Genomic DNA, 14,042 nt, shown 5'->3' with positions numbered 1-14,042 from the left:
CACATTCAAAGGCCCTTATTTTTATGTATTATATGTTTCCTTTAACAGATTTTTCCTGTCCCAGTTTCTAATATTTCACATGATGTTTTCTAACACTTACAGCAGTGACTGGGGTGAGGAATCAGTGGCGGATAGACTGACCAAAAATCAGCTGGGAGTGTCAGTGATGCTTTGAATATTCTCAGAGAATTGTTGGAATCTTAATAGAAACACGGTGTTAAAATTTCCGCTTGCATCAGGATGTGCTTCAGTTCGTTACAGCTCTCTGTGCTATCCCAGTGTTATTGAAAATGCCTACATCAAGCTTCTGAATATCTCTACACTCAGAGAGCAACACATCTGTGAGATGCAAATTTCTTTCAGGAGTTAAAGGAAGTAACTATTGCAGTTAAGTCAGTCAATCTTAAAGCAAAGCTGCTCACATCAGAAACAAAGAGTGACCTCCAAGAATGGTTAGAAGTTACCTCACAGCGATTAAGTACTATTTGGGATCATTGAATATTAGTCCTTGCCAAAATCTCCCCCAGGGTAGAATAAGATTGTACCTTCACTCGCTCCCCCTCTGTGTTAACATGGCCTCTGCTATGTGGTTAATATTTTATTCAAATATGATAAAGACAGGGTCTCTGTCCTGTTCTGCCATTAACACTCTCAGTGTTTCTGGTTCTAAGTTGCAAATCCAGAACTCAGTGGCTCCTAATGAATCCCTGAGCCGTTTATCTGATTGAGAGTTTTTTTAACCAGTTCATGGTTACACTTTGCCTGATGGGGGCATCCTGTTAGAGCCCCGCTGTTAATCAGTGCGCTCATTTTATTACCTTGTCAGTTGGCGTTCATCGCAGATCCGGTTCAGCTCTGTCAAAGGGACCCTGTCCATTACTGTTTGCTGCCACTCTCTTGTAACGTCGTGGAGATTGGCCTCAGGACCATACTCTCCCTGGAGGATGAGAAAACAAGGATGCCAGGGCATATCGGAGGACCACCCCATAACAGAATCTAGTCCCAGAACCTAACCGAATTTAGCAAGGGAGGCAAGTTCAGACTGTGCCATCTTTTTATTATCGTGGGATGCGGGAGTCACCGGCTAGGCCAGCATTTATTGCCGCACCTCTAATTGCCTTCGAGAAGGTGAGCCAAACTCTACCATTTAAAGGTCACCACCAGCAGCGGTCACCGCCAACAGCGTTCATGCCTCTACAATAACAAGGCTCATTAAGGAAAAGCAGACTCAGGCATCGCATTAAAGCAGTGGGTGAGTCGAACTTTTCTGTATTCTCTCTTTAAAAAAGTAAATTAAGTTGGTTTTTATGGGCATGTGGCTCACGACTGATTCTGTCTATGTGTGTGTGATCCTTGATAAGGAAAAGATTTCCCACCCCTGGCTTAGGGCATCAGCAGTTCAAGGCACAGCCACCAATGGGAGAGCGATGAAAAATGGGGATGGGCAAGCGGCCTGAATTAAAAGAGCACAAGTTTGTGGGCCTAGAAGAGATGAGATAGGATAGGAAGGTTTTAAACAATTATTTCAAGGGATGAGAGCATCGCTGGCAAGGCCAGCATTTATTGCCCATCACTAATTGCTCGAGCAGGTGGTGATGAGCCGCCTACAACTGGGTGGTTTACAAGGTCATTAAGAGTGAACCACCCTGCAGTGCGTCTGGAGTCACGTGTAGGCCACACCAGGTAAGGACAGCAGATTTCTTCCTCTGAAGGACATTAGTGAACCAGATGGGTTTTTTAACAACAGCCTGGCAGTTTCATGATCATTAGAAATGAGTCTAGCATTTTATTCCAGCTTTAGTAATTGATTGAATTTAAATTCCTCCAGCTGACACTGTGGGATTTGAAATAATGTCTCCGGAGCATTAGTCCAGGCCTCTGGATCTGTAGTCCTGTGAAATTACCACTATGATGCTGTTCCCTTCGGGAGTGATTTGAACATAAAGATGAGAATTTTAAAATTTCAGTAGCAATTCAGGCAGCCAGTTATGTTGTGTTGAAAACCTACTGAGACTTAGCGCTCAGACTGCCCTTCTGTTGCATTCATAGTGGCCTGGCAAAATGACCACGACTGTCCCTGAAACTCACCAGCTCCACAGTTCACCTGCCAAAGGAAACTTTGGTGAGAACGGAGTTCTCTATTTGTATTACTAACAAAAACTGATGAAGCCCCTCTGCAGAAACATCCCATTCATTATTCCATTCACTCATTCACGTATTTGTCAGAACTTGAAAGTGGATTTTAAAAAATTATTTCCTTCGGCAGGGCTATTGAGAAGAAGAGTGAGACTAATTGGATATTTCTTTTGAGTCAGCATAGGAATGATGGGCCAAATGGTCACCTTCTGTGGTGTATCATTCTGATTCCTTTATTATAACAGCGACTACACTTTGTACATTCTCATTTACCAACCCAAGACAAAAGATAGGTTAACAGCACTACTAGTCTATGTACTTTAATACACTGGAGGGATGGCATACACAACTCACTGAAACTGTTGTTGGTGAATTACCTAATTAACCAAACAAAGCTTGGTGTATCTTAAAATTAGTGTGCCCTAAACTGGGGAAAAAAACACTATGGCCTAGATAGCAACCATGGATTAATGAGCCTTTGACTTCCATGTCTGAAAGAATTCTCTTGACACTTACATACAGCCAAACAACTTTATTCTTCTCCTACTTGGATCTTTCAGTGAATTCACCATTGGGCCATGTTTCTGGGTCTGGCCAGCTGCAGGTACCACAGAATCAAAAAATCAAAATCAAAAATCATAGAGTACAGAAATTGGTCATTTGGCCCATCAAAACTGTGCCAGCTCTTTGAAAGAACTATCCCATTACCCCTGCTCTTCTCCAAAGGCTCTCTTTCAAGGACTAATCCAATTCTCTTTTGAAAGTTCTGCAGAATCCATTACTATAACTACCCTACATATTGCGACCTATATGCTTCTGAGACTTGGATAACCTACAGCAGGTACCTCAAAGCGCTGGCAAAGTACTACTTGTGATGTCTTCGCAAGATCCTTCACATCCGGTGTCAAGAAATGCAATCCAAAAGCATGTCCTCTCCAAAGCCAACATGCCTAGCACTGAGGCACTAATCACTCAAAACCAACTATGCTGGGAAGGACATGTCGTTCGTATGTCTGACGCCAGACTCCCGGAGCAACTGCTCAAAACTCAGGCATGATTGGAGACTCCCAAGAGGACAGCAGAAATGCTTTAGGGGTGTCATGAAAGCTTCATTAGGAGGTCAATCATCCCCGCTGACTCATGGGAGACTCTGGCTTGTGACTGACCGAAACGGAGAAGGTTCATTCAGGAAGGCACCAAGCACATGGAGAAATTTCGTCGGGAACAGAGGCAAAGTCAAGGTGTCAGAGAGAGTACACAAACATCCCAACAACTGACCCGCCGAGCACCCACATGTGGCAGAGCTTGTATTCATACAATGGACTTCTGCCGAAGGGCCATGAAGGCTCGAAACGTTAACTGATTTCTTCTCCGCCGATGCTGCCGGACCTGCTGAGTTTTTCCAGGTAATTCTGTTTTTGTTTTGGATTTCCAGCATCCGCAGTAGCTTTTAGCTTTTTGTTTTTATCAATGGACTTATCAGCCATCTCAGAACCCATCAAACTAGAGTGGAAGCAAGCCATCCTCGATACTGAGGGAGTCTCCACTGTGAGGTGCAGGCTTTAGCGATTTAGAGGCTTTAAACCTCTCAGATCAGCGTAAAAGATCCCGCAGTACTGTTTTAGAGAATAGGGAATATTCCCCTCCCCGCCTCGGCCTTAATATTTAATAATTAAACTTTTCCCAATGATGTTGGTTTAAGGCTTTCTAGTCATGTTCACATTGCTATCTGCGGGATCCTCTTTGGTGCAAAGTGATTGTCCCTATATTGGCTGTGAAAATGCTTTGGGGTCACGTAAGGTACTCTGTAAAGGCATTTTCTTTCTTACAGAGAAGGCATCACACTGTTGTAACCCTGAACCGTGCTATAATTGTTGGCTGCTTTAAACAGTATCATCCTGCGGTGTCCAGGATGTGTAAGCACGCAGCTAACGGTTATGAACTGCAGTGCAGGTTGCACCTTCCACCTAAAGAATGTTCCCCTCTCTCTCCATCGATATAACCGACTTTAAATGAACACTTACCCCCATTTCACCAGACCATTTTGCTCAAAGCCTCCCTATTTCCTTCAGTCCGAAACAGCTGAGAGTCGCAATCCCAACACAATGACAGTGCCCGCCTCCCCTCCGCTACAAACGCACGCCATTGGTGCGCCCGCCCCAGGTTAGGGCGGTGCTCGAATGGATTGACGGGCCATTCGTGCGTCCGATTGGTCGATCGTCACGTCAATCAAGTATTGCAAGATGGGTTCGGGTGAGAGGGAGCGGACGGAGTGGGTGTGGCTGTGGCGGCCGAGGCGAAGTGGAGGGGGAGGGGTTGAGTCGGAGCCAGATCAGAGGGGCCGCAGCTGCGGCGGCGGGGGCGGGAGCGGGGAGACGGTCGCGGATTTGCTGAGGGTGGGACACCATGCGTGACTGACAGCTCACCTCGGCATCCGTTTGGCTGAGAGAGATGTCAGTCAAGGTGGAGAGGCGGGGCTGCCGGCCGCAATCAACGGTTTTTACTCGAGACTCGACGAAAAGGGAGAGAAAATTGAGCAGAAAATGTTGGCAATAGGTAGCATTTGGGGAGAGAGAAACAGGACTAATGTCACAGACTGATGGGCTTTCATCAGAGCTTGAATAAGAATGAGCTGAGCATTCTATAATTGATTCAATATGGCCATTATATTTTATTTTACATGAGTGATTGAAGATGGAGGGTCTGATTTTCGGGGTCAGAGGGAGGATCATAAAATCACAGAATGGTTCCAGCACAGTTGGATGTTTATTTGAATAATGGAGACGCGATGTGCTATGGCTGAGAGCGGAGCTATAATTGGTGTAGTCACAGGTATTAATATGGATACATGAGAAAACTCCCATTCCGTTCACTGCACCTGCCCAACCTCGGGTCCAGTGCACTCGCCAGTAACCACATCGGGCAAATTCAGGCTTTTCATCACCTATGAGATTTTAATCAGTTGGACATTCAGTCCCTACAGCAGCCTATTCAACTGAGCCCATGGTTCCAGGCTCTGTATGATTTAATCCATGTCAGCAATAAATAGAAAATCCTGCAAGAAAAGAACAGTTCTGAACAAGAAAAAACTGTCGCCTAGCTCTATGAAAGTATGTGATAAAGAGACACTCATTGAAGGAATTGAAAGTATGTTGAAATATTTTGGTTGCTATGCCAAAACTGTACCTTCTGTCATGACTAGCTGATGTTACTAAAAATATTTTTTGATACAGCTGCTATCATTGCACTATTGTTCACCTTTAGTCCTGTCCCACAGTCTAAGCTCATCTCTTTTAGATTGTGGTAAGATTCATCCCATTTGTTGCATATACCCTGCAACGTGGTGACCGAATCACCACAAGTTTGGTGAGCATCGAAATCCTATTGGACAGCACTGACCTAGGGCCTCCTTATGACTATTGAAGTAGCAGTATGGCTACTTGTATTCAGCCGTACTTGTTGATTCTCCAGTTCAGAGAACCTCATGAAAATATTGACCATTTCCCACTCTGTACATGGCACCCAGCCAAGGCTTGGGAACGTGCGGTGGGTCCCAGCACATGCCACCCTGGGGCAGAGAAGTGCAAGGAGGTCGCTTCTCAAAAGAGAGACAAACAGAAACATACAGTAAAATCACCTTACATAAAGTATTCCAAAGCTGCTTTGCATTCAGAAACCACTCGAATAGTTGGCATTCATTTATGTTTATTCACAGTAATTGGCGTATCAAGAGACTGGAAGATTAGTTGAGGAATTAACCAAATACAATACTCTCCATATTAACACACTGTACACAAAAATGACTACAACTGCATCTACACTGGCGAAAGAACCGCTTAAAGAGCATCTTATATGTAAAACATTGTTGTAACATTATAAATTTCACAAAGTAACACTAATTGTAAAAGAAGTAACATGCCATTACTTACAAGAAACACGATGAAAGAGAGCTTTATTATTTTTGTTTGGCGAACAAAATATACCTTGATATTTTTAAAAAAATGTTCTTCCTGCCAAAATGTCTTAAGTCATACTGCAAAAGTTGAGAACTAAAACTGCAGCAGTTGATAGTGGCAAGGGAAATTAGTAATGGAAACTATGATGTCAGTGCCAAAAATGAATGTTTATTAGTGGAAAGCAATAGAAGATTAATTCATTTAGGAATAAAACATGACCCTCTTGCTCCCTTGGGAATTTAAAAGATATTTAGTTCTTGCAGTTTCTGATATTGTCAACCTTGTTACAACCTTGAATGTGTTGCCAAATCATTTGCTATTCTTTGTGTTACTAATGGAACTACTGATTAAATATGTAATAATCAAGGTTTTACTGTTCATATATCATACCATCTCCTTCCTTTCAAATGCATTATATACAAAGTATTTTATTTTCTTATATTTCACAAAAGTGTAATACTTGTTCTTGCATACACCACATGCTGATAATATTCCTTTTAATATACTTTCCTGACAGCCTTTGCATATCACAAGTTGACCATTGCTTATTACTGACATCCTAGGTGGCCAACTCAAACTAAATATAGAGGCTCAAGTTGGTGGGAAAAATTATCTTGTAAGTATATTAATCATGAATGTAAGGAATTAATTATAACAAATGTGGAGATTTCTTGTTAGTTTTGGGTTTGTAAGTATATATAGTAAGTTGATTGGATTTTGTGGTGAGGCAAAATTGAATGATCTTGGCCACCTGCAGTTATATTGGTATTTATGGAGTCTAATATGAAATCATATTCATGGTTTAAAATCATCAAATAGTCGAATTATTAGAACAGGTTTGTACTGCGTAGCTGTATGGAACTGCACCACAGAACGTTATTGCAGCTGCAATACTTCACATGCTGAGTTATTAACCTCAGCGGTGCCTCGGGAGAGAAGGGAAAGTCTGAAGGTAGGCTTCAGGTCATCGATCAAAGAGAAAAGTTGCAATATAAACCAGATGGGATTGTGGGAAATGTGCCACTATGAACTGGGACAGGGAAGAATGGTACCAGCAGGACCTAGGCATGGACTCAATGGGCCAAATGGTCTCTATGACTTTAAGAGTGACAGTGTGATATGCGGGTGAGAGAATGAGGAATAGCTCTGTAAATTGAGAAGAGGGTGATAATAAGCGATTTAAAAATAATGTAATAATGTTATTTGGTGCTGGAGGATCGGTATCTGCAATTTCTCTGCAAGATATGAGGGGAAAATTCCGCAATTTAGCAACAATCTTCCATAATTCTCAAAAATTGGACATAAGAAACTGAATGAACTTACATAATGTTGGATCTAACAGTGGTGACAAATGTTTTTCTGGCTCTGAACATGCAGCACATTTTACATAACTTTATATATTCTAATTGTTACCATGGGAAACTGGAAGGGACACAATGATTTATAACATACAAGGGATACAGGATAAATGAGGGGAAGTAATGCTCACGTTGACCACGACTTAGCCCAGAAGGAGTTTGATTTATTTGATGAGCGGGTAGCTGTTATTGGTGAGGTCCTGGTGATGGTGCAGTGGTGGTTGTCACGTTAGATGCTCGCCTACATCTTAATACGATAATTGTGGTGAATTTCAGGCTTGATGTCACACACTAGCATCAACAGTTGGCGAAGAACCTTCTCTTTGTTGCGATGATGGTTGGCCTGCATTGCCTGGATCTTCTGACGTGTCTGTTGCTCGACTTCCGTTGCCAAGTTACCTTGGGACCCCATAACCTTTGTCAAAATAAAAGGGAAAAGGAACAATTAGGACCGGATCTGGGGTGGGATTCCTGAAGGGTAGTTGAAGTTCAAATTATCAAAAGTTCAATTTTCTTGGTGCTTTCAAATGCTCAAACTTCAAATCTGCCTCATTACAAAAATAATTCATGCTAATTTTATGCCCTTCTTAATTGGAGGTATTGCCTTCCTGCCTTGTGCACTTCCAAGTGCTCTCAAATACCACAACCGAGAGGTCATTACTCATGTATGAGTCTTGCAACTCAGTATGGCAGGCTATTTGGCTGGTGAGGCATCACAATGAAAATCAATTGCCTCCTTGAGTCAATCACAAATGTGGAAAGAAGAGGCAAGTTTCAAGTGTAACCCTTTGTCAGAACTGAGAATAAAGTTGTTTCCTTTCAAGAGTTACGCCCAGAGTGTTAACTTGTCTGTTCTCTCCACAGATGCAGACTGACCAAATGTTTGTTTTCAGCATTTTTGGTTTTTGTTTTGTTTCTTACCAAACCTTTTGTCACCTGACATTCACGAGGGTAGTTCCAACAGCATCACTGAACTGTGATCAAGGAGAAGAAGATAACAGCTGCCTCCTTAACCCAAGGACACTCCAGTCAATTGCAGTATCTTTATTGCAGTTCTAGGTGAGAGCTGGTAACTTCGCACAAACTGGGGATAAAGCCGGTGCATAAGTCACTTACTCAATGAACTCATTGAACTCCAGGGCTGCTTGAATCATTTCACTTAAACCTGTGCGGTCAAGTGCAACGCATTCATGCTTCAGTATGCATTGTGACAATAGGTGTGTCTTTCTTTTAATCATTCTGGATATCTGGGCATGGCTACCTTCATTACTCTGTTGCCCTGAGCAGGTGATGGACCACCTTCTTAATGACTGTGTGTGTACTGGTTTTATACAGCTGAGTGGCTTGCTTGGCCATGTGGGTCTGGAGTCAGATAGGCCAGACCGAGTAAGAATGTCAGATTTCCCTCTGTAAGGACATTCATGGGCCAGATGGGTTTTTCGAATAATCTGAAAGCTTCATGATCATTTTTGCAGGCACCAGCATTTTAGCTCAAGATTTTCATAAAACTGAATTCAATTTGTCAAACTACCATGGTGGAATTAGAGCATACCTTCTGTGGATTACCAGGCATTTTTTTCACATCACTTACCGCTTCTTGCTTATGTCTGAAGTCCTTTTCTCTCTCCAGACGGTACTGTTCAATCTCACCCTGCGCTTCCTCCTTAGCTTGCCTCAGCCTCCGGGCCTTCCCTAAAACAAGAATAGTAGCTGCTCACTGGTTTAAATCTCACTAACCTTTCATTTACATGAATCTGAAATGCAGTAATCTCTCATTCACATAAGTTTTAAATGTGCAAGCTGTTATTCAACTGATATTCAAAGGCAGTAACCTCTTATTTGCAGTGGACTGAGTATAGTAACCTGCCATTTACTTTATTCTCTATACAGTAACTTATGAAATGGTCTAATTCTTGGAAAAAGTGATTTCTCCTTTATCTGATTCTAGACTTCAGTAACCACTGTGGTGGTGTGTTACAGTTCATTCAGGGAGTTTGAGTTGCGGTAGTTTTTACATCTATGTTGTAGGCTGAACTATGAATAATGATGGTAGAGGCTCCAACGTTCTTTCTATCATATGGCTGACCAGGAATCCCTCCCGCTCTTACCGCCTGCATTGGCATGTTGGAGGGATTTGCAGATTGATACTCAACACGTTTGATCCCGTTTTGGATGCACCTTCCTTGGCTACCAAGTCCTGAGGTGGGACTGAAACCTGGAGCTTCAGGGACAGGGATGCTACACACTGCTCCACAAGTAGTCACTAGGGTTCATTTTTCGGGAATGCAGCTAAACTTCTCACTTACTTGGTTCTAATTCAATTTCTCCACTTTTTACCTCTACCTTTTAATACTCTACTCTTTAATACTCTAATACCTCTACTCTTACATATCATGATTGACATGAGTATAGGAGCCATTTGCAGTTACATAATGTATTTATTATTCTAATAACCCGTTCACAAAATCCCACAGAGTCTGAGAAACACCTGACTTACCTACCTAATCCCATTTACCAGCACTTGGCCCATAGCCTTGAATGTTATGACGTGCCAAGTGCTCATCCAGGTACTTACCCGACCTTACCCACTAATTACCAGTCATTTCTCTTCCTTGTAGCCTCTACTGCTGCAGCAGGGCAAGGCCACTCTCTGAAGATTTAAGAAGTTGGATAGCAAAGAAAAAATGCAAAGAGCATCTCTTCCCTTCTGCACCGAATTCCCACTGTACACCAAATTGCCAATACCCACACTCACTCTGGCTGTGTCTCACTCAGGATGAGGTCTCTTCCCTGCTCGTGTGCCAGCACACTGATCCGTTGCTTGAAAAGTCTCTTTCTATATGCCTCTAGTACAAATACTATGTTGTTATACCTCTTTTTTACTGACCTATTGACCAGTGGAAACCGCTCACTCTCAAAAATTAGAGCGTTCTTTTAGTTCCCCAATGCAAGTGCACTCCAGTGAATACAGTCCCAGCTTTTTGAGCCTCTCAGTTGCTCCACGTAGATTTGCCAAGACGGATTATTTTAACAAAATTCTGTTGGCTGTACAGAACCTCACGGTACAGAGCCACCAAACCATGGGTTGTAAATATCAGGTGTCAGTTGAACGCACCTATTTCATTGGAGGGTGTGGTCTGAGCAACTGAGGCAGCACCATAACAATGTTGACAACTATATCAAGTGTGGTGAATCGGGAAGCCAGATGTGCAGAATAACATTTCTGATTAGTTCATATCAAAAATGAGTAATATATATCTTGTAATAAGAAGAAAGATTTTTTTTGCATAGTGCTTTTCATGACCACTAGGTGTCTCAAAGTGCTCTACAGCCAACTAAATACTTTTGAAGTGGTCATGGTTGTATTGTAGGAAATGCAGCAGTCAATTTGTGCACAGCAAGCTCCTATAAGCAGCGTAGTAATTACCCAGATTATCTGTCATTTGTGATATTAATAGCTGGTTAAATATTGGGATAAGACATTGGTGATAACTCCTGTGCTCTTCGTTGAACATTAGCATTAAAAGAAATTAAGACTTGCATTTATACATTTTCATGTCCTCAGGATGAACCAAAGTGCTTTACGCTCAACTAAGTACTGTTGTAATTTGGGAATGTTGGAATGATAGGCAAAGGTCACAAACTCAGGAAGGATGACAAAGGCTGGAGCAGTTATTTTTCTCAGAAGGAATTCCAAGTGGACTCAAAGCCTATGGACACGGTCTGCTTGCTAATTACAGAGTAATATAGGCCAAGAGGTTTGCCTGCCTGCCTGCCTGCCACTTTGGCCTCTATATACATGTAGGGTTGAGGAAATCTAAAGCAATGGGAAGAAATAACAAATTAAATATATCTATCTGTGTATATATATATATATATGGTAGATAAGTTAAAAAAAACAAAGCAAGTTCAACATCTTCTCATGTTATCTTGACAGTATATCAGTTCACATTTCTGGCAGATCTCTGGAAGAGCGTAAATCTTTTAATCTTTTTATTTTCTGGATGGAAGCTTGACACTGAAAATATCATATCATGATATCATTAAGGGACAGATTGCACAGTTTTCTAGGGTTCATTTTCATCCGTAAAATATACTTCATAAATCCTGGCTTATGTGCTAGAGGATACTGTATCTGAGAAATATAAGCTGGTCAGCTTCAATAAATTCATATTATTTCATATGGAAAATTAAATCAATTTAACTTTTAATCTTGTTTGAATTATTAATCCGACTTATGCCAAATGCTAAAAAACCCTAAATATTAGTCTTTCATGGTGTGATGAGAGATAGGAGCAGACATCCTTGGATAAGACCTTAAGAAGCCATTAGGAAAACACAAAACAGGTGCCATTTTAAAATTGTCTTGTACCTCAAAGAACTAGATAGAATAATCAAAAAGATCTTACGTTTCCTGGCCTCAGCAACCTTCTCTGCAGCTCGTTTCTCAGCATGGAGAAGCTGCTGTATTCCTTGTGACTGGCTGGCCATTTTATTTTCTCTCTGCTCTCAGCCTCTCCTTCTAGATCAGGTACCAGATGAGGTTGAAGGAAAGATTCCGTGGGGTCCTAGTGCTTGCAAGCCAGTTTGATTGCCACAGATTTCAAAAGGCAGACCATATGCTGTTTTTCCCAGTGAAAAGCTGATTAGACACTTAAGGCTGTAGTACTGTAGTATGCAATGGAATATTAATAACTTTGATGTCACCATTTAATCAATCTAACAATGTAGAGTCATATAGTCATTAGAGGTCCACAGCACAGAAAAAGGCCTTTCAGCCCATCAAGTCTGTGCCGGTCGAACAAGTACCGAACTATTCTAATCCCATTTTCCAGCACTAGGCCCATAGCTTTGCATGCCATGGCATCGCAAGTGCACATTCTTAAATGTTATGAGGGTTTCTGCCTTGACCACCCTTTCAGGCAGTGAGTTCCAGATACCCACCGTCCTCTGGGTGAAAAAAATCCTCCTCTAAACCTCCTGCCCCTTACCTTAAATCTATGCCCCCTGGTTATTGATCCCTCCACCAAGGGGAAAAGTTCCTTCCTGTCTACCCTATCTATGCCCCTCATAACTTTACACACCTCAATCATGTCCCCCCTCAATCTCCTCTGCTCCAGGAAAAATAACCCCAGTCTATCCAATCTCTCCTCATAACTAAAACTCTCCAGCTCAGGCAACATCCTGGTAAATCTCCTCTGCTCTCTCTCTCGTGCAATCACATCCTTCCTATAATGCGGATTCCAGAACTGCACGCAATACTATAGCTGTGGCCTAACCAGCGTTTTGTACAGTTCCATCATGACCTCCCTGCTCTTATATTCTATGCCTCGGCTAATAAAGGCAAGCATCCCATATGTCTTCTTAACCACCTTATCTACCTGTCCCGCTATCTTAAGGGACCGGTGGACATGCACACCAAGGTCCCTCTCATCCTTGGTACTTCCCACGGTCCTACCATTCATCGTGCCTTGTTTATCCTACCCAAGTGCATCACCTCACACTTATCCGGATTAAATTCCATTTGCCACTGATCAGCCCATCTAACCAGCCTGCCTATATCCTCCTGTAATCTAAGGCTATCCTCCCCACTATTTACCACCCCACCAATTTCATGTCATCCGTGAACTTTCTGATCAATCCTCCTACATTCAAGTCTAAATCGTTTATATATACCACAAACAGCAAGGGACCCAACACTGATCCCTGTGCAACCCCACTGAACACAGGCATCCAGTCACAAAAACACCCCTCGACCATCACCCTCTGCTTCCTGCCAACCAGCCAATTATGGATCCAGTTTGCCAAATTAGTAGTTGTATATTCCTTTGTAAAAGGATTGTCAGAGCTAATTGAACTGTTCAAGGTGATTAAAGGATTTGATAGGGTAGCTAGAGAGAAACTGTGGAGGTAATTTTACAGCCCCATCATGGCGGTGAAGCGGGGCTGTAAAATGCAGCAAGCCATTCAAAAGTCCATTGACTCAGCAGGACTGTAAAATCCCTGCTTTTTCTGGTGGGTAGGAAGTGTGCATGTGAGAGTCCAAAACAAAGTGATAAATCTTAATAGAGAAAGGTTCTTTATAAGTGATGTCAGGAACCACTTCTTCATGCAAAGGACAATGGAGATTTGAAACTCTCTTCCAAAAAGCTGTTGGTGCTGGGGGTCAACTATAAATTTCAATGCTGAAATTGATAGATTTTTGTGAGCTAAAGATATTGAGGGCTTCGAAACCAAGGAGGGTAAATGGGGTTAATATATAGATCAGCCATGATTTTATTGAATGGTGGACCAAACTTGAGGGACTGAATAGCCTCCTGCTATTTCTATATTCTACTGGAATACATGGCTAACTTGTGCATCATGCTGACTCTCTGCATACCTTCAAAAGGGAACTAGGCTGAGGAAGAGATCACATCTTATAAAGTGTAGTGATTTAACAGTTAACATAAGCATGGTCAATAGAATTTCCGGCTGCTTTCTAATACCTGAATGAAAGGGATTTTCTAGGTTTTGTTTCCCCTTCTTGGCCCTGGGTTTCTTATTTCCAGTATTTTGCTTCCCTCTCTCAGCACTGTTCAAGGAGACCATC

The 14,042-nt window shown here is 42.1% G+C and overlaps 2 protein-coding genes across 4 annotated transcripts in view; both read right to left on the bottom strand.

Moving 5' to 3' along the window:
- The window catches only part of tmem268 (transmembrane protein 268), a 33,125-nt gene extending 28,872 nt beyond the window's left edge, over positions 1-4,253 (bottom strand). The window contains exons 1-3 of one of the 3 annotated variants that reach the window (XM_078566548.1): positions 2,960-3,419; positions 2,653-2,923; positions 819-937 (exon numbers count right to left, since the gene is read on the bottom strand). The gene's annotated coding sequence lies outside the window, so the exon portion shown is untranslated. Of the gene's footprint in view, positions 1-818; positions 938-2,652; positions 2,924-2,959; positions 3,420-4,154 lie in introns of those variants that run through there. The other 2 variants (XM_078566552.1, XM_078566551.1) reach the window with 2 other exon arrangements.
- Positions 4,254-6,701: 2,448 nt separating this feature from the next.
- LOC144695641 (V-type proton ATPase subunit G 2-like) lies at positions 6,702-11,985 on the bottom strand. Its single transcript, XM_078566556.1, has 3 exons — positions 11,860-11,985; positions 9,042-9,142; positions 6,702-7,865 (listed from the first exon to the last, which is right to left on the bottom strand). Exons 1-3 carry the CDS (start codon positions 11,939-11,941, stop codon positions 7,692-7,694), a joined length of 357 nt encoding a protein of 118 aa, XP_078422682.1. The 5' UTR covers positions 11,942-11,985; the 3' UTR covers positions 6,702-7,691.
- Positions 11,986-14,042: the final 2,057 nt, after the last annotated feature.

This window comes from Cetorhinus maximus, chromosome 21, assembly GCF_964194155.1.
Source record: "Cetorhinus maximus chromosome 21, sCetMax3.hap1.1, whole genome shotgun sequence".
Classification (NCBI taxonomy): domain Eukaryota; kingdom Metazoa; phylum Chordata; class Chondrichthyes; order Lamniformes; family Cetorhinidae; genus Cetorhinus; species Cetorhinus maximus.
This window is presented reverse-complemented; position numbering and strand designations above follow the sequence as displayed.